General features: G+C 38.0%; 1 protein-coding gene across 4 annotated transcripts in view; it reads left to right on the top strand.

Annotated features, from left to right (window-relative positions):
* Positions 1-27,448, top strand: part of MRTFA (myocardin related transcription factor A) — a 192,814-nt gene that overhangs the window by 40,270 nt on the left and 125,096 nt on the right. Inside the window, exon 1 of one of the 4 annotated variants that reach the window (XM_028115589.2) lies at positions 21,911-22,034. The exons of 2 other annotated variants lie outside the window; for them this stretch is intronic. In XM_028115589.2, coding sequence (XP_027971390.1) covers positions 21,957-22,034 — 78 coding nt within the window. In that variant the 5' untranslated portion in view covers positions 21,911-21,956. Of the gene's footprint in view, positions 1-21,910; positions 22,035-27,448 lie in introns of those variants that run through there. One more of the 4 variants, XM_028115588.2, reaches the window with a different exon arrangement.

Below are 27,448 nucleotides of genomic sequence, written 5' to 3'. Positions count from 1 at the left end.
CTCAGTGACTTTTCCCTTAAATCGGTACACTAGACATGTATACATAAACATATAAATGTACTTGTAGACTTTGTTCAAGGAAATAATCTTAGACATTTTTTCTATATTTCTGTCTTATCCTTTCTTTGTGAAACTTGGGAGAAATGGAGGTAAACATTTAACTTAGAATACTTGTAGAATCCATATGTCAACCTTTTATTTCTTGGATGTTTACATTTGGTGCATACCATCTTAAAAATAACACCCAGGGACTGCCTGTGCTAGAAAAAAAAAAGTAAATATTCTCTCTACTTTGGACCATATGATTTTAATGCTACCTTGGAAATAGTTAAATTCAAGACACTGATAGCTGACTGACATTTCTACCCTGAATTGGAGACCACAATTCATTATGTGATAATCAGTTGATCTAAGGAGAGTATCAGCTAAATTTTTCAGTGCTTCTTAATGGCAGAGGTACCGTATCTCCAGAGGGTATTTGGGAAAGTATGGGGGCACTTTTGGTTGTTGCAGTGACTATGGAGGAGGGAGGATACACCACTGGCATTTAGTGGTCAGGGACCAAGGGATAACTGTCCAAAACAAAGAATTATGAATTATGCCAATAGCATTGCTCAGAGACTGAACTACTTGAACCTAAAGACTTGGTGAATTGGTAGATACAGTTTTATTTTATCTCAGTTATTAAAAAAAGATTATTGCTTAAGACAGGAAGTTTTCTGAAGAAATATTTCAGAGCTGCTAGTCTGTATTCTTCAAGGAGAATTAGGCCATATTTTCTCATTTGGGAGAGTAAGGTGTTTTCCTGAAAATTCAGAAAGTAAGTACACATTGGTGGTGTTTAACCCCTAAAATTAGGAGTAGTTGAATCATTAAAATTGTGTGGTGGTTAAAGAAAATTGGTGTTGTATTTCTTTAGTAATCTGTGTATCTCCATGATTGGTAGAAATAACATAATTTATGCCTGGTATTCCAGTGATACTTGAATATTGCTTGTTCTGTTCTTTTTTTTTTTTTTTCCTCCAAAGACCAAGTAATGTATTTTTTGGGCAGATCAATAAGATTATATTAGGAATGTAATTAAACTTGTTGTAGCTTGTTTCACTTGAGCCTAATGAAGGACTTTGACAAAGATTTTAGGGAAGATAAGTATCCTCAGCTTCTAGGCATGGTTTCTTAAGCTTTTTTGGCTATGACTCATAATTAGAGACATATTTTATATTGGCACCCAATTGTATGCATAAGTATATAGATACCTGAGACAAAAGTTTTATGAAATAATACCCTTACTACATGTGGTACAATCTGATAGTTTTTATTTTATTTAATTGCAAAATGTTGATCTTGGTCTATTAAATTGATTATGTGACCAGTATATTATAAATTGCAATTTGAAAAATACTGCTTTAGGATGTTTGTTCTTGAGATTCTAACCCAAGCTTTAAAATATATCCCAATTGTGACTTTTTGTTTTCTTTTTTAAAATTTATTTTATTATAAGAACACTTAAGATGAGATCTGCCCTCTTAATAGATTTTTAAGTGTACAACACAGTAATGTTATCTATATGCACAATGTTATACAGCAGATCTTTAGAACTTATTTATCTTGCATAACTGAAATTTTATACCCATTGATTAGCAGCTTCCTCTTTAATCTTCTTCCTAGCCCCTGGCAACCACTGTTTTACTCTTTTCTTCTATGAATTTGACAGTTTTTTAAAAAAAAGTTTATTTATGGGGTGCCTGGGTGGCTCAGTCGGTTAAGCATCTGCCTTGGGCTCAGGTCATGATCCCAGAGTCCTGGGATCGAGTCCCGCGTCGGGCTCTCTGCTCTGCAGAGTCTGCTTCTCCCTCTCCCTCTAACCCTACCCCCTCTTGTGCTCTCTCTTTCTTTCACTCTCCTTCTCAAAAAAAAAAAAAAAAACACCTTAAAAAAAAAAGTCTATTTTTTTTTTTTAGTAACCCCTACACCCAATGTGGGGCTTGAATTTATGACCCCCAGATCAAGAGGCACATGCTCTTCCAACTGAGCCAGTCAGGAACCCAAGTTTGACAATTGTAGGTGTCTCATGTAAGTGAAACCATGGTATTTGTGGTGGTATTTGTCCTTCTGTGACTGACTGGCTTATTTTCCTTAGCATAAAGTCTTCAAGGTTCATCTGTGTTATTGCATATTACAGGATTTCCTTCTTTTTTAAGGCTGAATAATATTCCATTGTGTGTATATACCTCATTTTTTTAAATCTATTAATCTATTAGGTTGTTTCTACATCTTGCCTATTGTGAACAGTGCTGCATTGACATAATAGTTTTATTGCCTCTTCAAAATCCTGACTTCAAGTTATTTTGGAAAAATACTCAGAAGTGGGATTACTGGATCATATAGAAGTTTTATTTTTCATTTTTTTGAATAAATTCCATGCTGTTGTCATGATGGCTACCATTTTGCATTCCCACAATAGTGTACAAGTGTTCCAGTTTCTCTACACCCTTGTCAACATTTGTTGTCTTTTGTTTTCTTGATAATAGACATCCTTACAGGCATGAGGTGATAACTCATTGTGGTTTTGTGCTATTCTTTGGAGAACTATCTATTCAAGTCCTTTGCCTATTTTTAAATGGAGTTATTAGTTTTTTTGCTATTGAGTTGTAGGAGTTCCTAATATATTTTGGAGATTAACTCCTTATCAGATATGTGGTTTACAGATACTTTATTCTCATTCTGTAGCTTGCCTTTTTCCTCTACTGTTTCCTTTGCTGTGTAGAAGCTTTTTAGGTTGGTATAGTCCCACTGATCTGTTTTTGCTTTTGTTACCTGTGCTGTGGTATCCTATCTGTGAAGTCATTGCCATGACTAATGTCATGAAGCTTTTCCCCTGTGTTTTCTTCTAGGAGTTTTACAGTTTCAGGTCTTATATTTAAGTCTTTAATCCATTTCAATTTGATTTGATGTATGGTGTAAGATGAGGGTCCAAATTCTTTTTTTTTTTTTTTAAGGTGATCTTGTTTTGTTTTAAGATTTTATTTATTTATTTGAGAGAGAGAAAGCATGCCAGTGGGGAGTCCAATGCAGGGCTCTATCCCAGGACCCTGGGATCATGACCTGAGCACAAGGTAGACACTTAACCAACTGAGACACCCAGGTGTCCCCAGTTTCATTCTTTTGCATGTTGTTACCTAGTTTTCTTGAAATCAGGAAATGTAATGCCTCCAGCTTTGTTCTTTTTCAAGATTGTTTTGGCTATATGGAGTTTTTTGTTGTTTTATATGGATTTTAGACTTTTTTTTTCTGTTTCGGTGAGAGATACTATTGGGATTTTGATAGGAATTTTTTCAAATCTGTTAATCGCTTTGGGTAATATGGACATTTTAATAATACTAAGTCTCCCAGTCCACAAACATGGGATGACTTTCCATTCATTTGTGTCTTTAATTTCTTTCATCAAGGTTTGACAGTTTTCAGCGAATAAGTCTTTTACTTCCTTAAATTTATTCCTTAGTATTTTATTCTTTCTGATGCTGGTTGTAAATGGGATTCTTAATAATTTCCTTTTTAGGTAGTTCATTTATTAGTATATGTTGATTTTGTATCCTGCAGCTTTACTGAATTCGCTTACTGGTTCTAACGGTATTTTTTGTAGCGTCTTTGGGATTTTCTGTGTATAAGATCATGTTGTGTCTGCAACAGGGACGATTTTGCTTCTTCCTTTCTGATTTGGATGCTATCTATCTGTCTATCTATTTATTTATTTATTATTTTCCCTTGCTGAATTGCTCTGGTTAGGACTTCCGGTATGTTAAGTAGAAGTGGTGAAAGGAGGCATCATTAACTTGTTCTTGATCTTGGTAGTAGAGCTTCAGTATTTTACCACAGAGTATGATGGGCTTTTTGTGATGGCATTTATTATGTTGAGATCATTTCCTTTTATTCTTAGTTTGTTGAGAACTTTTATCATGAAAGAGTGTTGGATTTCATCAGATGTGTTTCCTGCGAGGTGATCATGTGTTTGTTTTTTTTAAAAAGATTTATTTATTTATTTTTAGAGAGAGAGCCTTTATGTGAACAGGGAGGGGCAGAGGGAAAGGGAAAAAGCAGGCTCCCTGCTGATTGGGGAGCCTGACATGGGACTGGATCCCAGGACCCTGAGTTCATGACCTGAGCCAAAATCAAGAGTCGGATGCTTTAACTGACTGAGCCACCCAGGCGCCCTGAGATGATCATGTGGTTTTTACCCTTCGTTCTGTTAATGTAGTCCATCATATTAAATAGTTTGCATATGTTGAACCATCTTTGCATTGCAGGGATAACCAAGTCTATTTCAGACTATCTGCTCCACTATTGTCCTTGGCTAAGCCACCCTCACCTCTCTCTTGGACTTCTTCAATAGCATCCTAATTGTACTCCTCATTTCCTCTCACGCTTTGTTCCCACCCAGCTCTGTCCTCCTTTCTGCTGTCTAAATGATGGTTTAGAGGTGCCTGGATGGCTCAGTCGTTAAGCATCTGCCTTCGGCTCAGATCATGGTCCCGGGGTCCTGGGATCGAGCCCCGCATCGGGCTCCCTGCTCGGCTGGAAGCCTGCTTCTTCCTCTCCCTCTCCCACTCCCCCTGCTTGTGTTCCTTCCCTTGCTTTGTATCTCTCTGTCAAATAAATAAATAAAATCTTAAAAAATAATAATAAAAAATAAATGATGGTTTAAAAGGCTATTTTTTTGTTACAGATTTAGCCTATGTGATTAAAAAATTTATAGAATAGTTTACTAAAAATTTAAAAATCAAAAGTTAAAGTAGTAATCATTGACTTCAACTATCTAGAACAAGTTATACCATGGAACTCTCTTGCTCAGTAGTATTGTTGAGGCCTAAACAGAATCTCTCATCTCTGTTTCATTTGCTATTCGTATAATCCCTCTATATTCATTGTAATTCCAGTGCATTGCCTGGCCTGTTTTATTGAACTGCTCTTCCTTTCAGATTGGCAGAAATGATAACAGGTCTGGATTTTGTTGTAATTTTTTTTTGCAAGCCAATATGAGGAAAGATTTGGCATTTTAAAAGACTGGGGCTCCTGGCTGGCTCAGTTGGAAGAATATGCAACTCTTGATCTCAGGGTCATGAGTTCCAGCCCTATGTGGGTGTAGAGATTCTTAAATAAATAAAACTTAAGGAAAAAAAAAAAAGACAAGATGGTGGGCTGAACCAAACAGCCCAGAATCTTCCTCACCTATTTTATTATTTATTTACAGAAAAAAATATGCTAGTGTGGAAATATTGAATTAGAAATCAGGAGGCCAGGGTTCTCCTCTTGCCTTTGCCACTAATTTGCTGACATTGAGGAAATTGCTTATAACTCTTCTGAACTTTTACTTTCTTCATCATCTGAAATCATTGGATACTCTAGGTTTCCTCAAACCCTAAAATTCAGCAATTCTGCCATCTTTTTTTAAACTTTTTTTTAAAGATTTTATTTATTTATTTGACAGAGAATGAGAGATAGCACAAGAGGGAAGAGGGTCAGAGGGAGAAGCAGACTCCCTGCCGAGCAGGAAGCCCGATGTGGAACTCGATCCTGGAACTCCAGGATCATGACCTGAGCCGAAGGCAGTCGCTTAACCAACTGAGCCACCCAGGCGCCCCAATTCTGCCATCTTTTTGACAGGGTTTTGAGACAAAGGAAGTCTTCTTTCTCTATTTTGCCATGCTGATTTTCTCCCATCTGTTGTAATCTGAACACCTAGAAAAAGGAAAATAAATTTTAATCTGTCATACTTAGTTATTGTGATAAGTAATTCCAGAATTGTGATTATAAGAATAGTCTGGGCATATAATAAAGTACTGTGCAGATAACAAATGATTATGTACCACCATGGGAGTGAAAAATGTAGATAAGCAGTCCCTTCCTGTGTACTTTTGTGAACTGCTCTGTGGTCACGATTGTATAATCCACTTTAGAGAGCTTTTGGGGCTGTGCTTTACTATGCTTTCCTTGAGTTGCAAGACTAGTTTCTTGCAGTATTCTCTTTGTATTAAGTTTTGTGCCTTGAGTGTTTAATTCTGCCAGAGGTGGTAAAGCTGAGGAATTCATTGCTTTGAGGGTTGGAACTTCCTCTTTCATCCCAAGGCAGTTTTGCAGGAAAATTAAGCACCAGAAAAGATACGGTTACCAACCTTATGGCTGCCTTGTTCCTGAGCTGGGCCCCTGGTGTCATGGAGGGAGCTGTTGTTTCTTTATTACACATTTTGTTCTTCCCTAGACATTGTAGCTCTTTTTCTGAGATGCTGGTGAGCTGTCTTGTGACTATATTTGCTTTCAGGTTATTGAGAGCTCTGGTTGACATCTGTTAAAGTCCTGTGAAAATAGGGAAAACAAGGCTCTGCTGTTTTAATCCGGTAGAGTTGTTCAGTGGCCCTTAGACTCTTCAGGCGTTTTTGCAGCCTATTTGTTAAAGGCATTTTTTAAAACTCATTTGGTAAAAGAGATAGAACATGTGCCCTAAACTGTGAGCTGCTTCTGTCCAGTGAGGCACTTGGCATTGAGTGCGTTTTGTTCTAGGGCATCGTTCAGCTCATGCCTTTGTACTCATGGCCCGATTACCATCAGCCCTTTTCTTTTTTTTTTTTTTTAAGATTTTATTTATTTGAGAGAGAGAATAAGAGAGAAAGCACATGAGAGGGGGGAGGGTCAGAGGGAGAAGCAGACTCCCTGCCGAGCAGGAAGCCGATGTGGGACTCGATCCCGGGACTCCAGGGTCATGACCTGAGCCGAAGGCAGTCGCTCAACCAACTGAGCTGCCCAGGCGCCCAACCATCAGCCCTTTTCAAAAGAAAGAATAGTGATGTGTGCATACTGTGTGGCTATATAACTAATGAACTGAGTTTTGGGCAAGTATAATTGTAACATCAAAGGAGCTAATGGTATTCATAATGTTGTTAGGTAGGTTTTACCCCTGACTTGTGAACAAATTGTGCCTTTTCCTAAGGGAACCTAAGTTATTAGACTGCCTTCCATAGTAAGGACAGGTTGTGTGTGTGTGTAACAGTTAAAAGTTTTATTCACTAGCTAATTGAAGGAAATGACCCAAAGAAGTTTTTTAGACTATGAATGAGAGTATATTGATGAATTTCTCTACAGAAAGTAGATGAGTGGTTGCTGGGGCTGGAAGGGGGATAATGGAGAGTGACTACTAACAGGTATGGAGTTGAAAATATTCTGGAATTAGATAGTGGTAGAACTTTGTGAATATACCAAAACCCACTGAATTGTACACTTTAAAAGATTGAATTAATGGTATGTGATTTATATCCCCCCAAAACTGTTATTTAAAAAAAAGGATCAGATTATTTGTCTAAGATATTTACCTCCTTTGTTGAGTAGAACAATATGAAATTTTTTTTAAAAAGATTTTAATTTTTAAGTGATCTCTACACCCAACATGGGGCTTTGAACTTACAACCCCGAGATCAAGAATTGCATGCTCTACCAACTGAACAAGCCAGGAGCCCCAGAACAGTATGAAAATCTGAAATGTAGGATGTCTTTTTTTATTTTATTTTTTTTAAAGATTATTTATTTGAGAGAGAGAGAGGGAGCAGGCAAGTGAGAGAGAGCAGCACAGGCAGGGGAAGGGGCAGAGGGGGAGGGTTAAGCAGACTCCCCACTGAGCAGGTTGCTACACTCAACAGGAGGCTTGATCGATGACCTGGCAGATGCTTAACTGACTGAGCCACCCAGGCGTCCCCAGGATGCCTTTATTAAAGATACTCTATATAATTTTCCTAAAAGCTTATGCCAACTTGAAAATCATAATTAAAGAAAAATTTTTGTTTTGTTGAAAGATTGAATGTGAAATTTAAAATTCTATAGTATATGACTTTATGGGTGAACACAAGAAAGGTATAAGTTATATATTGCAAATCTGTAATAATCTAGAAATAGAAATATTACAAAGAGAAAGCCCATTTATCTAATAAAACTACAAAAATTGGGTTATTCTTAACACTATTTCAAACACTTCAATTTGTGCAAATTTCATAAAGTCTAATGGTACCAGTTAAGACAGTGGGGAAGAGAAACCTTGATATACTGTTGAAGGATGTGTAATTTTTGGCAAGATTTTGTGAGGTATATATACCCTACAGAGGAGCCTTGGATTTTTTTTAAAGATTTTATTTATTTACTTGAGAGAGAGAGAGGCAGAGAATACCGAGAGAGAGCACAAGTGAGGAGGAGAGGGAGAAGCAGGCTCCCCCCTGAGCAGGGAGCCTGATGTGGGACTCGTTCCCAGGACACTGGGATCATGACCTGAGCCGAAGGCACATGTTTAACCGACTGAGCCACCCAGGTTCCCTGTGCCTTGGATTTATACAACAGGAAACATGTACTAGCATTTTTATTTCAGTTATATTTGTAATAGGAAAAATTTGGAAACTATCCAACTGTAGAGGACTGGATAAGCAAGCAGTAGTATTTTAATGCAATTTATTACTATAACACAGAATGGACAAACCAGGTTTGTGTGTGTCTACACAGATAAATCCTGGAACATTACGTTGAGGAAAAAAAAGCAAGTTAAAGAATTTGAATGTGATACCACTTATGAATGTTAAAAACAAAACAGTGCTGTGTTGTCTATGGATCCATATATGTATGCTGCAAAATAATAATTATTTTTTAAAGATTTATTTATTTGAGCGAGTGGGAGGAGCTTGAGGGAGAGGGAGAGAGAATTCCAAGTAGACCCAGTACTGAGCACAGAGCCTGACGTGGGGCCTGATCACAGGACCCTGAGATTGCTATCTGAGCTGAAACCGAGAGTTGGATGCTCAATTACTGTGCTGCCCAGGTGACCCTGCAAAATTATTTTTTTAAAAAACCCGTGTATTAGAAGAAGACACATTAATTTCAGTAGGATTTTTACTTCTGAAAGGGGAGAAAGGACAGTGGAATGAGCAGGGAAACCAACTAACTTGCAATTTTCTGTTTCATAAAAAAAAAAAATGAAGCAAAAATGGCAGTGTGTTATGATTGTTATATTTGGATTATCATTTCACTTTTCTGAATTTTAAATTCTTTCATAACTAAAAATGAAAAAAAAGTGAAAACATCGTATGGCATTGGTTTTTAAAAAACCAATCAGCTTATACATTTTTCCTCAGATATTTCGTATTTACTGTCATAGAGATAATTCATCCTGAAGGTCATTAACTTTAGTTTTTGAAGAAGTGCAATGTAAGTGCTGTGGATTATATCATATTTTTATTTTAAAATCCTCACATCCATATTTTTTCTTGAGAAAAATGCTTGATTAGTGCAAGAACACATTATTATGTTATTGGCATGACTGAGTTCTTATTAAACATACACAGGTTTTTATGTTTTATAGTTAGGACTTGGCTTTTCCTCTATGCAAGCACCTGTGTCTTTTGGTGGGGGTGTGAGAATGCTGCTAGCAAGTGTGCCCTTAGATTCTTTCACACACTTTGATTCTAAAGAAGCTGTAGACTAGTATGGTGTTGGGAGGCACTTACAAAATTGTTTGCTGACTTAAAAGTTTATTGCTGTTAATATTTTTAATAAACATTTATTGTTTATAATAAAGTGTAAATTACCATATGGAAGTGTGCTTTTTGAAGAGCTTCTTGGAGTAGAACTTTTTAGAACTGAACAGTGGAATGAGGGATGATGATATTTATTTTAGCTACTCATCTTAAACAAATCTTAGATAGCACAAGATATGCATGTCTTTATAAGACTTGGGGATTCCTTAGTATTTATCTTTTAAAGAGCAGACTTGGCTCTGAATATTCTACCGAATACTATCAGTTTCCTTTCTGTCATTCTTAGAGGAAAGGATGTTACTGGGATCTCTTCTGTTTACTATGGAAAATGTTCCCTTCCTAGTTTCCCTTTTTCCCAAGAAATGATTGAGTTTTTATATTTTAGATTGAGTTTTAGACTTTCCTCTAGAGCAGTGTTGTTTTTTTTTAATTGAGGTATAATTGGCATTAGTATTACATTAGCTTCAGGTGCACAGCATAATGAGTTGATAATTTGCATATGTTTTAAAATGACCACTACAGTAAGTCTAGATAACATCCATGACTATATATATAGTACTTTTTCTTGTGATGAGAACTTTTAAGATTTACTGTCTTAGTAACTTTCAAGTATGTAATACAGTATTATTAACTGTGGTTACCCATGATGTACATTGCATCCCATGACTTATTTTGTAACTGGAAGTTTGTGCTTTTTGACCCCCTTAGCTCATTCGGCCCACCGCCCACCTCTGGCAGCCACCAATTTGTTCTCTGTATCTATGAGCTCCTTTAAAAAAAAAAATTTTAAGTAGGCTCCATGTCCAACGTGATTCTTGAACTCATGACCCTGAGATCAAGACCTGAGCTGAGATCGAGTCTGTTGCTCAACCAACTGAGCCACCCAGGTGCCCCCACTCCTTTAAAAAAAAAAAAATTCTCTCTCTCTCAATAAATAAATAAAATCTTTAAAAAATAAACTTAAAAAATTTTTTTAGGTTCTACCTATAAGTGAGATCATATGATATTTGTCTTTGTTTTATTTCACTTAGCATAATGCTTTCAAGGTCCATCTATATTGTTGCAGATGACAAGATTTCATTCTTCTTTATGGCTGAATAATATTTGTGTGTGTGTGTGTTTGTGTATCACATGTTCTTTCTTTATCCATTGATGGACACTTAGGTGTTTCTGTGTCTTGGCTATTGCAGATAATGCTGCACTGAACGTGGACACGCATATATCTTTTTGAGTTATGTTTTCATTTTCTTTGGATAAATACCCAGAAGTAGAATTGTTGGATCATATGATAGTTCTGTTTTTAATTTTTTAAGGACCCTCCATACTGTTTTCCCTAGTGACTGCACCAGTTTACATTTGCACCAGCAGTGCCCACGCATACCCTTTTCTCCACATCCTTGCCAACACTTGTTTTTTCTTGTCTTTTTGATAATAGCCATCCTAACAGTGTGAAGTTATATCTCATTGTGGTTTTGATTTGCATTTTCCTGATAATAAGTGATAATTGAGCTTTTTTTTTTTAATGTACCTGTTGGCCCTCTGTATGTCTTCTTTGGAAAAATGTCTATTCAGATTCTCTGCCCATTTTTTAAAAAATATGTATTCATTTGCGAGAGAGAGAGTGGAGTGTGAGCGGGAGGGAGAAGGAGAGGGAGAGGGAATCTGAAGCAGACTCTGCACTGAGTGCAGAGCTTGATGTGGGTCTCAGTCCACAGCAGTGAGATCATGACCTGAGCGGAGACCAAGACCAGAGCTGAAACCAAGAGTTGGATGCTCAACCAACTGCGCCACCCAGGCTCCCCCTCTCTGCCCATTTTTTAGTTCACTTCAGTTTTTTTTTCTTTTTTGAGCTGATTGAGTTCTTTATATTTTTGGATATTAACCTCTTGTAAAATATATTATGTGCAATGATTTTCTCCCTTCTGATAGGTTGCTTTTCATTTTATTGATGGTTTCCTTTGCTGTGCAAAGCTTTTTCACTTGATGTAATTCCACGTGTTTGTTTTTGCTCTTATTGCCTTTGCTTTTGCTGTCAAATCCAAAAAATCATTATCAAGACCGATGTCAAGGAGTTTACCGATGTCAAGGAGTTTACTGCCTATGTTTTCTTCTAGGAGTTTTATGGTTTCAGGTCTTAATTCAAGTGTTGATTCCATTTTGAGTGAATTTGTGTATATGGTGTAAAATAGTGGTCCAGTTTCATTTGTTTGCATGTGGCTGTCCAGTTTTCCCAGTACCATTTATTGAAGAGACTTTTCTTTCCTCGCTGTATATTGTTGGCTCCTTTAGAGCAGTGTTTTTGGGCTAGGGTATGTGGGTGGGAGTGAGTGGTGCTATTGAAAAGATCATGAACTCTGAGGAGTTTTTCAGGGCTATAACTTAAAAGAAATGAGTTTTAGGTTGAACAGGGATTTTCTGTCCCTGCTGTTTCCTCTTCTATCTAGGTTTTGAAGGCATGTCATACATGGGTAGTACCTTGGAAATGCTAGAAGTGTTTCCATAAACATGCCATGTTGGGGCCAAGGTGATATTTTATTTATGTATTTATTTTGCTGCATATAGTCATTATCAACTAAAATGGCTAATGTCTACTATGTACCTAACATTCTTTAAAGATGTTCTCTTTCCTACTCCAAATCAGATCCTTCAAGTTGGAAGCATACTCATGTCAGGAATGTTTGGGCTTCTCAGCTGTAGTCTTCTGTTTCATTATGATTTTAATGGTGACAGAAAACAAACTACTTCAGTTGACTGTTATATTGGAGTTTTTTTTTTCCTCATGCTATATAAAATTATACAAAAGAATACCACTGGATTATAACATACTTAAATTAGAAAAAATTGCTTAAAAATATTTGTTGAGTTCTTCTTACTCTGTGTCAGCATTGTTATGAGTACTTCTAATGTATTATCTCATCTAATCCTCACAGTAACTGTGAGAGTTATTCTCCCCATGAGGATTAGTAATTAAACTAAGGTCACATAGTCTGGTAAGTAGTAGTGTAGGCATGTAAAATCAGGCTGTTTGACTACAAAGTCCTTAAGCTCTTTTTCACCATAGTGGCTTATTAATAAAGTTACCATAGATTGTTTATATCACCTGGAAAACAATTAATTTTAAAAATTCGACTAATGTTAAAGAGGAATACTTTTTCAGTTTACCATAAGGTGAATATAATATTTTTGTGAAAAATATCTGAATATATCTCAAAGTATCTAAATCAAGCATTTAAATTTCATCTTAGAACTTTGACTTATATAGATCTGTAACTAATTAAATTCCACCAATATTTACTGAGCAACTGAGCATCTTCTATGTACAAGGAACTGTACTAGCTGGTTGGGAACAAGATGGAGAAGGGAACTAACATTTATTGAACGCCTGTTATATTTTAGTTTGGATGGTCTTAGATTACTATATCTTCATCTCATTAATCCATACAATAATTCTGCTAGATGGGTATTCTCATTTTATAGCATAGGAAACTTAGGCATAGAGAATTTAAGCTCTCGTAACCCAAATGGCCCTTGTAGAATTTGAACCCAAGTCAGCCTGACAAAAAGACCTATGCTCCTTTTCTGACTCATCTGTACTTCCTTCTGTGTAAATTTAAGATGTGTTCCCTCTTTCTAGAAGTGTATAATCTAGTCCAGGGGTTCACAAAGTGGATTCTGCAGATGGACTGGTGGAAGAAGTCCCTCATTCACTTTCAGAAAGTCACAAGTTCAAAATGATTTTTATAATAATACTAAGATGTTATTGCTCATTTTACTGTGTTCATATATGCACTGATAATGCAAAAGCAATAGTGGGAAAGATTGCTGGCACCTTAACATGAATTGAGGGAGTGGCACCAAACTGCATTCAAGAGTCATTGCATTTTTTTACCGCCATGCACTTGGCAGTGTGAGAAAAAAGTAGTTTCACTCGCAGGTGTCCTTGATGCAGCAGTAAGAACTTTTATTTTATGAAATTTGGACCCTTTAGTGTACATGTTTTTTTAAAAATTGAGATATAAATTATACATACACATAAATCACACATTGTACACTCTTTTTTTTTAAGATTTTATTTTTAAGTAATCTCTATACCCAACGTGGGGCTTGAACTCACAGCCCCATGATCAGGAGTCACGTGCTTTACCAACTGGGCCAGCCAGGTGCCCTGGTACATTTTTTTTAAAAGCATACAATTCAGTGGTTTTTATCATATTATGAGGTTGTGCAGCTGTTACTACTATCCAGTTCCAGAACATTTTCTTGTTTTCTTTTCTTTTTTTTTAATTTTAAGATTTTATTTATTTGAGAGCGAGAGAGAGAGAGCACGAGCAGGGGGGAGAGGTAGAGAGAGGGAGAAGCAGACTCCCTGCTGAGCAGGGAGCCCGATGCGGGACTTGATCCCAGGACCCTGGGATCATGACCTGGGCAGATGCTAACTGACTGAGCCACCCAGGTGCCCTGGTTCCAGAACATTTTCCTCACCCCAGAAAGAAACCCCATACTTATTGGCAGTTATCACCCATCTCCCCCCCACCCTCCCAGCACCAGGTAACCACTAATCTACTTTATGTCTCTGGATTTTCCTATTCTGTATTATTCCAGATAAGTGAGTACATTCTCTTGAATAAGTATTTCTTTATTGGCCATACCTTTAGGGCCATCCAGAGATGTAGTTTTTTGGGGTTTTTTTGTTTTTGTTTTTTTGAGAGAGAGAGTGAGTACAAGCGGGGTATGGGGGGTGGGACAGAGGGGGAGGGAGAGAGTGAATCTTAAGCAGGCTCCGTGCTCAGCTCAGAGCCTAACTCGGGGCTCCATATCACAACCCTGAGTTCATGACATGAACCAAAATCAAGAGTCAGATGCTTAACCTACTGAGCTGCCCAAGTGCTCAGAGATGTAGAAATTAAAAAAAAAATTTTTTTTTTCACCATTTAGGGGTACCTGACTGTCTCAGTCAGTGGAGCATGCAACTCTTGATTTTGGGGTTGTAAGTTCGAGCCCCACATTGGGTATAGAAATTACTTTAAAAAAATCTTTAAAAGTTTCACCATTTAAATGGAATAATACAACATGTAGTCTTTTGTGTCTGGCTTCTTTCACTTAGAATAATGTTTTCAAGTTTCATCTCTGTTGTAGCAGCTACTTTATTCCTTTTTTTTTTTTTTTAAAGATTTTATTTATTCATTTGAGAGAGAGAGAGAATGAGAGACAGAGAGCACGAGAGGGAAGAGGGTCAGAGGGAGAAGCAGACTCCCTGCTGAGCAGGGAGCCCGATGTGGGACTCGATCCCGGGACTCCAGGATCGTGACCTGAGCCGAAGGCAGTCGCTTAACCGACTGAGCCACCCAGGCGCCCCTACTTTATTCCTTTAAAAAAACCCAGCTTTGTTGAGATATATAATTCAAGTGCCACACAGGTCACCCATTTTAAGTGTACAGTTCAGTGGTTTTTGGTATATTCACAGATATGTGCAACCATTACCACAGTCAATTTTAGAACATTTCCATCACCTCAAAAGAAACCTGTACCATTTAGTTAGCATGATCTCCCAGTCCTTCCCTTACCTCCCCTTTTCCAAATAAAGAACCACTAATTTACTTTTGATAGATTTCCTTACTGTGCACTTTCATATGAGTGGAATCATATAATATGATTTCATACATTTTCAGTTTCTCCACATCCTTATAATCTATCTTTTTGGTTCTAGCTCTCCTAGTGGGTGTGAAGTGGTTATCTCATGGTGGTTTTATTTTGTATTCCCTAATGACTAATGATGTTGCACATCTTTTTATGTTCTTATTGGCTATTTATATACTTACTGTGGAGAAGTGTATAATCAAATTGCCCATTTTTAAATTGGGTTGTCTTTTATTATTGAGTTATAAGAGTTCTTTATATACTCAAGGTATTAATACCTTATCAGATATATACTTGGTAAATATTTTCTCCTATTGTAGGTTTTCATTTTCATTTCTTGATGGTATCACTTGATACACAAAATTTTTAAATTTTGATCGTTCAGTTTATAAGTTTTTTTCCTTTGGTTTTGCTTTAGGTATAGTTAAGAAACTTGCCTAATTGAAGGTCATGAAGATTTACACCTGTTTTCTTATAAGAGTTTTTTTATTTTTAACTCTTAGATTTAAACCTTTGATCCATTTTGAGTTAATGTTTTATATGGTGTGAGATGGGGGTTCAGCTTCATTTTTTTCATGTGGATATCTGATTGTCAGCACCATTTGTTGAAAAGATTATTCTTTCTCCCGTTGAATTGTTTGACATGAATTGTTCATCAGTCTGATCTAGTTGGGCTGGAGTAATTTTTTAGGCCAAAGGTTTGTTCTGACCCCAGAAGAGGCTCTTAGCTGTCTCTTTCCCTGGTTCTTACTAGTGAGCTACCTGGCCTGCAGTTTAGCTTGTTGTTTCTGATTAAGAGGAGCTATTTTTTGAGAACCCCTTTCGGCCTGAATTTCTTCACAGTCTGTCTCAAATGAAGTCAGTTCTTCTGTGGAGAGCATTGGAACAAACTTTTCCTTTTCCTTTCCTTCTAGATTTTATTTACTTATTTTTAAATTATTTATTTATTAGAGAGCAGAGGTGGGGTGAGCAGGAGAGGGAGAAGCAGGCTTCCCGCTGAGCCAGGAGCCTGATGTGGGGCTCGATCCCAGGACCCTGGGATTATGACCTGAGCCGAAGGCAGACACTTAACTGACTGAGCCACCCAGGCGCCCCTAGATTTTATTTTTAAGTAATCTCTACATCCAATTTAGGGCTCAGTCTCACAACCTCAAGATCAAGAGTCTACCGACTGAGCCAGCCAGGCACCCCAGGAACTTTCTTTTCTTATGGACTCTCTCTCCCCTGGACAAAACCTCTGAGTTATTAGTCTGGCTCTTGGCCAGAGTGGTAGCTTTTGGTCTTCTTGGCTTGTTTCTTCGGGCATGGAACCTTTGTCTTATGAGCTGGGGAGGATATGATCAAGGCCTCAGTATTCTGTGACTGCTGCATCTTGGATAGAGTGTCTATTCCATGGATGGAGGCTAGGTGGAGGAGGAGCCCGTGATCTTCTGGTGCCACTTAGCATGAATTTAGCCTCTTCATCTTGGATTGTAGGAGATGAGAAATGCTGGTAGCCTGCTCCTTCTGGTTATTGATTGGGAGCTGAGGAGAGAAGGAATGCTTTCTTAGCCACACCTACCTGGAATGAAGCTTACATGAAGCTGTGGAGTAGATCATGGCTTAAATGCCACAAATGTTCACTGTTACTGAGTTTTAGTAGACTCTCTTGATTCTACTTCTTTTTTTGCTAGGGCCATTTTTTTTTTTAGGGCCATTTCCAGAGACTTAATTTTTTTTTTTAAGATTTTATTTATTTATTTGACAGAGAGAGACACAGCGAGAGAGGGAACACAAGCAGGGGGAGTGGGAGAGGGAGAAGCAGCCTCCCGCTGAGCAGGGAGCCCTATGCAGGGCTCAATCCCAGGACCCTAGGATCATGACCTGAGCCGAAGGCAGATGCCCAATGTCTGTGCCACCCAGGTACCCCTCCAGAGACTTAAATTAAAAAAAAAAAAAAAGTTTTCAGCAGCTTTGCTTGTTTTCCAGGGGGATTGTGTCCAGGGAGCCCCTTATGCTAAGATCCCAGAAGTGGAACTCTGTCATTTACATAGTGTAACAATCTGGTTGGGATTAATACCAGCTTAATTTCAGTAGTATACAAAAACAACTTTGCTCCTGTATAGCTCTGTTCTCCTCCTTCCTTTTACTGTTATTGACACGGATTATATCTTTATACATTATGTGCTAATCAACCCAGATTTATAATTCTTTATGCAGTTGTCTTTTCAGACAGGGGAAAGAAAAAAATAACTTATTGTCTTTTCTATTTATGTAGTTGCCTTTATCAGTGCTCTTTATTTCTTCATGTGGATTTGAGTTACTCTTTAGTGTCTTAACTTAAACACTTTTAGTATTTATTGTAAGGTAGGTCTGCAAGCTACAAATTGTCTCAATTTTGTTTTTCTCAGAATGTCTTCATTTTTCCTTCATTTTTGAAGGATAGTTTTGCTTGATAGAGAATCCTTGATTGACAGGCTGTTTTTGTTTCAAGACTTTAAATATGTCATCGCACTGTCTTCTGGCTTCTCTGCTCTCTGATGAGAAATAGGCTGTTAAATGTATTTAGAATCCTTTGTACATTGATGATTCACTTTTTTCTTGTTGCTTTCAAGATTTCATTCTTGTCTTTCTATAGTTTGATTATGATATGTCTATGTGTGATCTCTTTTAGTTTACCCCACATGGAATTTATTCACCTTTTTGAATGTGTAATGTTTTTCATTAAAGAAGTTTTGAGAAGTTTTCAGCTGTTATTTTTTCAAATGTTATTTTTGCCCTTTCTTTTTCCCCTTTTCCTCTGGGACTCCCATTATGCATATGTTGGTATGCTTGGTGGTGTCCCATAGATCTCTGAGGAACACTATCATTTTTCTTTAGTCTTTTCTTGCATTTCCTCAGATTGGGTAACCTCGATTGATTTTCAAGTTCACTGCTGTTGTTTTTTTTAAATATGTCTGCTCAAATCTGCTTGAACTCCTCTAGTGAGTATTTCATTTCATTTAGTCTGCTTTTTCAGAATTTCTGTTTGTTCCTTTTTAAAAAAAAATAATTTCTATATTTTTATTGGTATTCTCTATTTGATGAGACATCATTCCCTTACTTTGCTTTAGTTCTTTTAGGCATGGTTTTCTTTAGCTCTTTGAACATATTTGAAATGATTAAGATCTTTGTAATAGTTGTAAATCCAAAGTTTGGGCTTCCTCAGGGATAATTTCTTTTGCTATCATCAGCATGCATTTTTTTCCAACATGCATTTTCTACCTTATAATCTGAAATGGCCACTCAAGCTCCAGCCGTATAGTCTCTATTCCAGGTAGCATGAAGGAAAAAGGGCTGCAGACATGCTTACCCTTTTTAGCTAATACTTCCTAGAGGTTGTATATGATACTTTTCCTTATAGCCCATTGGCCAGAATGTTACCTTATGATTACTCCTCGTTTCAAGGGAGTCTAGGAATTGTGGTCATTAATTTGGGTTGCCTTTTGCCTGAGTTTTTTATTAATTAGAAAGAAAAGAAGAATGGGTTTGGGGATATAATTAGCATTTTATTTTTTTACTATAGTCTACCCCTTTGGTTGTTCTAATATACATGCCTACCCTTGTTTATACACACATGACACATTCACCTCATCTCAAGAGAGGCTACTCCAGTATTTCATTTCGTTACTGCATTCAGCTCAAAGCCCAGGATGTCTGAGTAATGTGCAGTCTTCTCACAAGATAACTATTCACAAAGCAATTAGTGTACAATAGGTGTAATAGAAATAGAATAACAGCAATAAAAAACTATGCAGAAAAGGAGAGCATTAATAATATATAAAAGTCCGGCGCCTGGGTGGCTCAGTCGTTAAGTGTCTGCCTTCGGCTCAGGTCATGATCCCAGGGTCCTGGGATCGAGCCCCGCATCGGGCTCCCTGCTGTGCGGGAAGCCTGCTTCTTCCTCTCCCACTCCCCCTGCTTGTGTTCCTGCTCTCGCTATGTCTCTCTCTGTCAAATAAATAAATAAAATCTTAAAAAAAAAAAAAGTATATATATATATAAAAGTCTATAGCAATTATTAAATGTTACTGTATAGGAAATTTGAAGACTTTCTGTCCTGGCAGAGGAATCAATTTCTGAATTAAGCATTGTTTTTAAACCTCTGGTATTTATTTGCCTCCACGTCTCACCCATTTCTACCCCACTTTAGCTTAATGGCAATTACAGTGAGACTGTCTGAAACAGTTGGCTTTTGTGAGAAGGCCACCCTAAGGAACCCCCCTCCCCCCACACTTTTGTTTTGGTGATTAGGTTCATAGCCTTTATTTCATCTTTTTTCTTTTTTATCCCTGTCACGTGTATCACCCATCCCCCCATCTGTATGTGGCATTGCTTAATAAAATGGTAAGGGATGAGCACTCAGAATTGAAGGCTGAAAAGCTACTGATCGTTGTTATGCAGTGGCAAAACACCTGGTTAAACCATTGCCTGATTGTACTGGAATGCTACTATTTTAAGGGAAACAGTAGGAAAAATTCAGAATGTTGTATGTGTTGTCTGCTTCTAGTAAGTTTTACAACAAAATTATACTGGAGAGGTAAAACTCAGACTAGAGCTAATCAGTCAGTAAGCAGAGATATAAAGGAATACATCTTTGCTAATACATCTCTTTCTTGTGGCCTGCAACCTAAGTTGACTAAAAGCTTCTTCCTTCGAAGCCTTATAGAGTAGAAAAAGTGAACCACTGCACTCCAAAGTGCAGTGGCTGCCAAATGGAAATGAGACTGGAGCTCTGCCATTTAAAGGCTGTGAACCTACTTGATCATGATGTATGATTTTTTTTTTTAATGTATTATTGGATTCTATTTGCTAATATTTTGGTGAAGATTTTTGCATCTATATTCATGAGCGGTATTGGCCTGTAGTTCTCCTTTTCTGTGGAGGCTTTATCTGGTTATGGTATCAGGGTGATAACTGGCCTCATGAATTTGGGTGTTTTCCTTCCTCTTCTGTTTTTTGGAATAGTTTGAGAGCAGGTATTAACTCTTTTTTTAAGACTTTTTTTTTTAAAGATTTTATTTTTATTTGAGAGAGAAACAGCATGAGAGGGGAGAGGATCAGAGGGAGAAGCAGGCTTCCTGCTGAGCTGGGAGCCTGATGCGGGACTCGATCTCAGGACTCCGGGATCATGACCTAAGCCGAAAGCAGTCGGCTTAACCAACTGAACCACCCAGGCGCCCTTAACTCTTCTTTAAATATTTGGTGAATATACCTGGGAAGCCATCTGGTCCTGGACTTTAGTTTTGGGGAGTTTTTGAGTATTGATTCAGTTTCGTTGCTGGTAATCGGTCTGTTCACATTTTCTATTTCATCCTGCTTTAGTTTTGGTAGTCGATTATGTTTACAGGAATTTATCCATTTCTTCTGAGTTGTCCAGTTTGTTGGCATATAGGTTTTTATGATACTCTTTTACGATGGTTTGTGTTTCTGTGGTGTTGGCTGTTATTTCTCCTCTCTAATTAGTGATTTTCTTCATTTGGGTCCTCTTTTTTTTTTTGATGAATCTAGCTAGATGTTTATTAATTTTGTTGATCTTTTCAAAGAACTAGCTCCTGGTTTCATTGATCTGTTCTATTGTTTTTTAGTTTCTATGTCATTTATTTTTGCTCTGATTTTTATTATTTCCTTCCTTTTGCTGGGTTTGGGTTCTGTTTGTTCTTTTTCTAGCTCCTTTAGGTGTAAGGTTAAGTTGTTTAGTTTAGCTCTAGTCTGAGTTTTACCCCTCTGGTATAAATTTTTTTTTTTTTTAAAGCAGTTCTCTTTCTTTCTTTCTTTCTTTCTTTCTTTCTTTCTTTCTTTCTTTCTTTCTTTTCTTTCTTTTCTTTCTTTTCTTTCTTTCTTTTCTTTCTTTTCTTTCTTTCCTTTCTTTCTTTCCTTTCTTTCTTTCAAGATTTTATTTATTTATTAGAGAGAGAGCACAAGCAGGGGGAGCTGCAGAGGGAGAAGGAGAAGCAGGCTCCCTGCTGAACAGGGAGCCCAATGTGGGGCTCCATCCCAGGACCCTGGGATCATGATCTGAGCTGAAGGCAGCTGCTTAACCAACTGAGCCACCCAGGTGCCCCATCTCCGGTATAATTTTCTTGAAAGTTACTAGAAGCAGGCAACACATAGGACATTCTGAATTTTTCCTACTGTTTCCCTTCAAATAGTAGCATCCCAGTATAATCGGGCAATGGTTTAACCAGGTGTTTTGCTATTGCATAACAATGATCACTAGCTTTTCAGTCTTCAGTTGTGAGTGCTCACCACTTACTGTTTTATTAAGCAATGCCACATATGTTACATTGTTTCTCATGAAGCATCTTACTCATAGCACCAAATTCTGTATTAGGATTATATCCAACCATTTGTGACCCCCCCAAAAGTAAAATAATAGTGGTTTTAAACATGGTACAAGTTTATTTTTTTCTTGTAAAAGGGGTCCAGAGGTGGGTAGCCCAGGGCTGTTGCGGTGCTCTGTAATGTCAGGGAACCATTTTCTTTCTGTTTTTATTGCCTTGCCCTTCTCAACATGTGGCTTCTTTCTCATAATCTAACATGTCTGGTTGCACTCCAGCACCTCATCCATGTTCCAGCCAGCAGGAAGGATGAGGGTCCAGAGAATAATGTACACAATTTCTTTAAGGACATTTCCTGGAACTCAGTCTTAATACTTTTACTATTATTGTCCAGTTGGCTTAAACTCAGTCACATGGCCGAGCTGCAGGAGAGGCTGGGAAATGCAGTCTTTATTCTGGCATGCACTTAGCTGTTACTGGGAAGAAGGGGAAAGTGGATATTGGATCACAACCTCCAGTACCTGCCATAATCATCCAGGTGAGATTTTTTTACTTCCTGCTCGTTGGCAGTCTCTGATATTTAAAAACGCTCATAATTTTCTTCCCATTGTATTCTTTTTTTCATGCCATCTAAGATTTCTGAGTTACTATGTTCAGATGCTTTCTTCTCTCTGAGATATAGATCACCAGTGTGCTTTCTTTCTCCTTGATTGATTTAGAGCCTTGCTATTTTGAGATATGCCACCAACAAGCTAGTTGAAGGTTTTCACGCTGGTGTGCACTTACCTTTTCTCTTCTTGCTACCCACATCATGCATGTTACCTGTACAGACGCCTTCAAAATGTGCCACACTGACTGCTGCTGTCATCTGTCTCAGCGTTTTATAAATTCTCCAGTAATTGCTTTTTCCATGTAGTTGTAATGTGGAAACTCCTGCAGTGCTTTGAAGAAAACTTTTGTTATTATTTGCTTTGTTAGGGAAATGAATCTCTTTGTGGCCACTCTCTCTCCTTTATTTTAAAGCTTTAAATATAATTGTACTGAAGTTAAAATTGTATTTAGTTATGTTTTACATTTTACTCCATCGGAAATTCTCAGCACCTTTTTCGAAATAATTGGCTGAGAGTAATATACTTTGAAGCAAGAGGCTATTGGAAGGGAAGATTAATGACCTGTGAATTAGGAGCTGGTTTTTTTTTTTAATTTTAAGTTTTTATTTATTTGAGAGAGAGAGAGAGGGAGAGAGAATCTGAAGCCGACTCTGCACTGAGCACAGAGCCCAAGGCGGGGCTCAATCTGGCAGCCTTGAGATTATGACCTGAGCCAAAACCAAGAGCCAGACGCACTGAGCCACCTAGGCTCCCCTTAAGAGCTGTTTTTATTTAAGTTTTGCTGAGATTCATTATGTTTCCAGAGATTTTACCTTGATTGAAATCTTTTAATGACTGTGAGAATCTAAAAATGCAATTTTATTTTTATTTTTTTTTAAGTAGGCTCCACACCCATGGTGGAGCCCGGTGCAGGGCTTGAGCTCATGACCTTGAGATAAAGACCTGAGTTGAGATCAAGAGTCGGACACTTAACTGACTGAGCCACCCAGGTGCCCCTAAAAAGTCATTTTTAAACACATTCTCTGCACCATATACCATGAATGTAATGTAACGAGGCAGTGCTTTTGTATAGTAATGGATCTTGCCAGAATAGATTCATTTAATTAATAAGGTTGCTTTTATAATTATTCAGAAAAATAATTGATGGGGCGCCTGGGTGGCTCAGTCGTTGGGTGTCTGCCTTCGGCTCAGGTCATGATCCCGGGGTCCTGGGATCGAGCCCCGCATCGGGCTCCCTGCTCAGTGGGGAGTCTGCTTCTCCCTCTCCTGCTCCTCCTGCTTGTGCTCTCTCTCTTGCTGTATCTCTCTCTGTCAAATAAATAAATAAAATCTTAACAACAACAAAAAAAGAAATAATTGATGAATATGCTGGTGATATACCTCGGTATTTGAGTTCTAAGCTGCTTTCATAGGTATGTGCATTGTCCTAAGGGTCCCTCATTGTGGCACCAGTATGTGCCTAGGAGCTGTAGCCTGGCCTTTTCTGCTTGACCCATGACATGCTAGTCTTAAGTACACATTTCTCAGAGTGAGGGTTGCTGTGTTTGGATTTTCCTGGTTGTAGCAGTTTCTGGATTTTTTTCTTTTCTGTGGCAAGATGTTTTAATTCCAGTGTTAAAAAATATTTGGAGGTGCCTGGGTGGCTCAGTCGGTGTAGCATCCCACTCTTGGTTTCTTCAGCTCAGGTCATGACCTTAGGGTTGTGAGATCGAGCCCTGTGTTGGGCTCTGCACCCAGCTCAGGGTCTGCTCTCTCCTCCTCCTTCTTCCCCTCCCCCCGACTTGCACACTCACTCTCGCACTCTCAGTAAACAAATAAATAAATAAAATCTTTTAAAAATATTTGGTAAAGTGTTCAGGAAAATGTTCATGGCTCCTTTTATAAAGAAGGGAGCATATTGATACATAGAGGGAGAGCACATTGGGAAACCTAAGGATATGAGGCTCTGGCACTGGAAAATAGGGCTTCTCTTCAAACACTCTATTGTAGTGTGGAAACAAAGCACAATACTGTAAATGTCTTCCCTTTCCCCCAACTGCTGCGTGTCTTCATCCTAGGTGAGGTTTGTCTCAACAAGTTTTTCATTCCAAAGTTAGTATGTTCAGGAATAACTATAGTTGACCCTTGAACAGCACAGATTTGAACTGTGCGAGTCCACTTATATGTGGATTTTTTTTTGATAAATACAGTACAGTTCTGTATTTTCCTTATTCATAACATTTTCTATAACTTACTTTTTTTTTTTAAAGATTTATTTATTTGACAGAGACACAGCGAGAGAGGGAACACAAGCAGGGGGAGTGGGAGAGGGAGAAGCAGGGTTCCCACCGAGCAGGGAGCCCCATGCAGGGCTTGATCCCAGGACTCTGGGATCATGACCTGACCTGAAGGCAGATCCTTAACCATCTCATCCACCCAGGCGCCCCTCTATAATTTACTTTATTGTAAGAATACAGTATGTAAAATATAGTATATAAAATATGTGTTAATCAACAGCTTATGTTAACAGGAAGGCTTCTGATTAACAGGAGGCTGTTTAGTAGTTGAGTTTTTGGAAATTCAAAAGTTTTGTGCAGATTTTCAACTATGTAGGGGATAGCACCCCAACCCCCTGTGTTGTTCAACAGTTAACTGTAGTTTTTTTTCATATTATTCATATCTGAGCAGGATAACTACAGCAGTTTTCTGTATTGTGGCCTGGCAACGTTTCAGGTTGTCCTGGCTTATTGGAGTATGTTTTTGTTGCAAGTGTGGAAGTGACCAAAGAATTCCTAACTTTGAAAAAAAACATTCCTGGCTTATCTCATGATGAATTACATGATGTTGGAGGAGACTGCACAAAATACGTTTAGATCATATTTAAATATATTCTGGTCTTTTATATGTACCTTGTAGACTTCTAAACATCCATCATTACTTCTCTTAGAGAAGGAATCTCTAAAATATAATTCCACATTTAAAGATTGGAGTGCATTTGAATACCATAGAGGTGGGATTAGGAATTGTAAGGAAAGCTATAGTGTTCGTGGGCATGAATATAGTTCAAGGAATGTAACAAGTCACCTTGTCAAAGTAGTGCTTTCAATTTCAAGCAGCCTTTTTGTGGTGAAGGGGGAATTTGGGTTAGGCATTAAGGCAAATTGTCAAATTTCTGTTAAATGTTTCCAATAAAATACCACCTTATAGTTAAACTCTTTGTACTTTTCAGAATAACTTCCCATAAGACCCTTTAAGATAACAGGATAGGGTGACAATTTAATTTTTATTCAGAGTGATATGCTCAAGGTCATATCACCAAACTCAGCAATATGATGTATTAAGATCACATGTCATAACTTTTCCCAAAAACATTATTGCGATAATTACTAGGGGGCCAGCAAAATGGTAAATTATATACCACACTCAAAGTCAGGCAGTAGGCTAAGATTTTTTTTTTCTTTTTAAAGATTTATTTATTTGAGAGAGAGAGCATGCATGCCTGTGGGGGAAGAGGGGCAGATGGAGAGGGAGAGAGAATCCCAAGCAGACTCTAAGCTGAGTGTGGAGCCCCATGTGGGCCTTGATCTCAGGACCCTAAGATCACAACCTGAGCTGAAACCAAGAGTCGGGTGCTTAACCTACTGCACCACCCAGGCGCCCCCAGGCTAAGGTTTTCTACACAGCTGCCAAAGTGATCTTTTAAAAATATACTTCATATCATATCATTTTATTACTTAAAAAACCTCCCAGTGTCATCCAGTTTTTTTTTTCACATTTTATTCTGCTTTATTCCAATGTGTTTTTTTTTTTATTTTTTTATTGTTATGTTAATCACCATATATTACATCATTAGTTTTTGGTGCAGTGTTCCATGATTCATTGTTTGTTCATAACACCCAGTGCTCCATGCAGAACGTGCCCTCCTCAATACCCATCACCAGGCTAACCCATCCCCCTCCCCCCCTCCCCTCTAGAACCCTCAGTTTGTTTTTCAGAGTCCATCATCTCTCATGGTTCGTCTCCCCCTCTGACATACTCCCCTTTTCTTCCTCTCCTGTTATCTTCTTCTTTTTCTTTTTTCTTAAAATATGTTGCGTTATTTGTTTCAGAAGTACAGAACTGTGATTCAACAGTCTTGCACAATTCACAGCGCTCACCGTAGCACATACCCTCCCCAATGTCTATCACCCAGCCACCCCATCCCTCCCACCCCCAACCACTCCAGTAACACTCAGTTTCTTTCCTGAGATTAAGAATTCCTCATATCAGTGAGGTCATGTGATACATGTCTTTCTCTGATTGACTTATTTCACTTAGCATAACACCCTCCAGTTCCATCCACGTTGTTGCAAATGGCAAGATCTCATTCCTTTTGATGGCTGCATAATATTCCATTGTGTATATATACCACATCTTCTTTATCCATTCATCTGTCGATGGGCATCTTGGCTCTTTCCACAGTTTGGCTATGGTGGACATTGCTGCTATAAACATTGGGGTACACGTACCCCTTCGGGTCCCTACATTTGTATCTTTGTTCATCCAGTTTTTTTTAAGAATATAGTTCTCCCCTCCCACTGTGCTCTCTGCCCATGCTGGTCTTTCCTTGAAGATGCCAAACTCATTCCCACCTCCTGGCCTTTGAACTTACTTCCTCTGCATGGCTAGCTGCTGCTTATCAAATTCCGGTAGTGCCAGATTGTGTAGTGGTTAGGGGCACAGGTTCTCAAACCCAGTTGCCTGTTTTCAAGTTATGTGACTTCTTAGTGCCTTCATTTCTTCAACTGTAAAAAAATGGGATGATAAAAGTAAATATGTCTTAATACATGGAATTTGAGAAACAATACAGGATCATAGAGGAAAGGAGGGAAAAATTAAACAAGACGAAACCAGAGAGGGAGACAAACCATAAGAGACTCTTAATCTCAGGAAACAAACTGCGGGTTGCCGGAGTTGGGGGGGGCGGTGGGAGGGATGGGGTGGCTGGGTGATGGACATTGGGGAGGGTATGTGCTATGGTGAGCGCTGTGACTTGTGTAAGACTGATGAATCACAGACCTGTACCCCTGAAACAAATAATACATTATATGTTAATAAAAAAAAAGTGCATCTTGGTGTTATAAAAATTGAATATATACACATGAAGTGTCTCATTTAATAGTAAGTGTTCATTAAGTGTTGGCTATTACTTAGTAAGTCTCACCTCAGATATTACCTCCTCAATGAGACCTTTCTTGTCCATTTCATCAGACTTAGCCACCCTGCCCCCTCCCTACACATGATACTTAATTATCTGAAATTATTCTGTTGTATATTATTTACCTCTATTTTTATGTTTCTCCCACTATAATGTTAGCTCCAT

The sequence above is a fragment of the Eumetopias jubatus genome, unplaced genomic scaffold (genome assembly GCF_037043125.1).
Source record: "Eumetopias jubatus isolate StellerSeaLion01/CBP00866 unplaced genomic scaffold, mEumJub1_p1.0 scaffold_8, whole genome shotgun sequence".
Taxonomy (NCBI): domain Eukaryota; kingdom Metazoa; phylum Chordata; class Mammalia; order Carnivora; family Otariidae; genus Eumetopias; species Eumetopias jubatus.
This window is presented reverse-complemented; position numbering and strand designations above follow the sequence as displayed.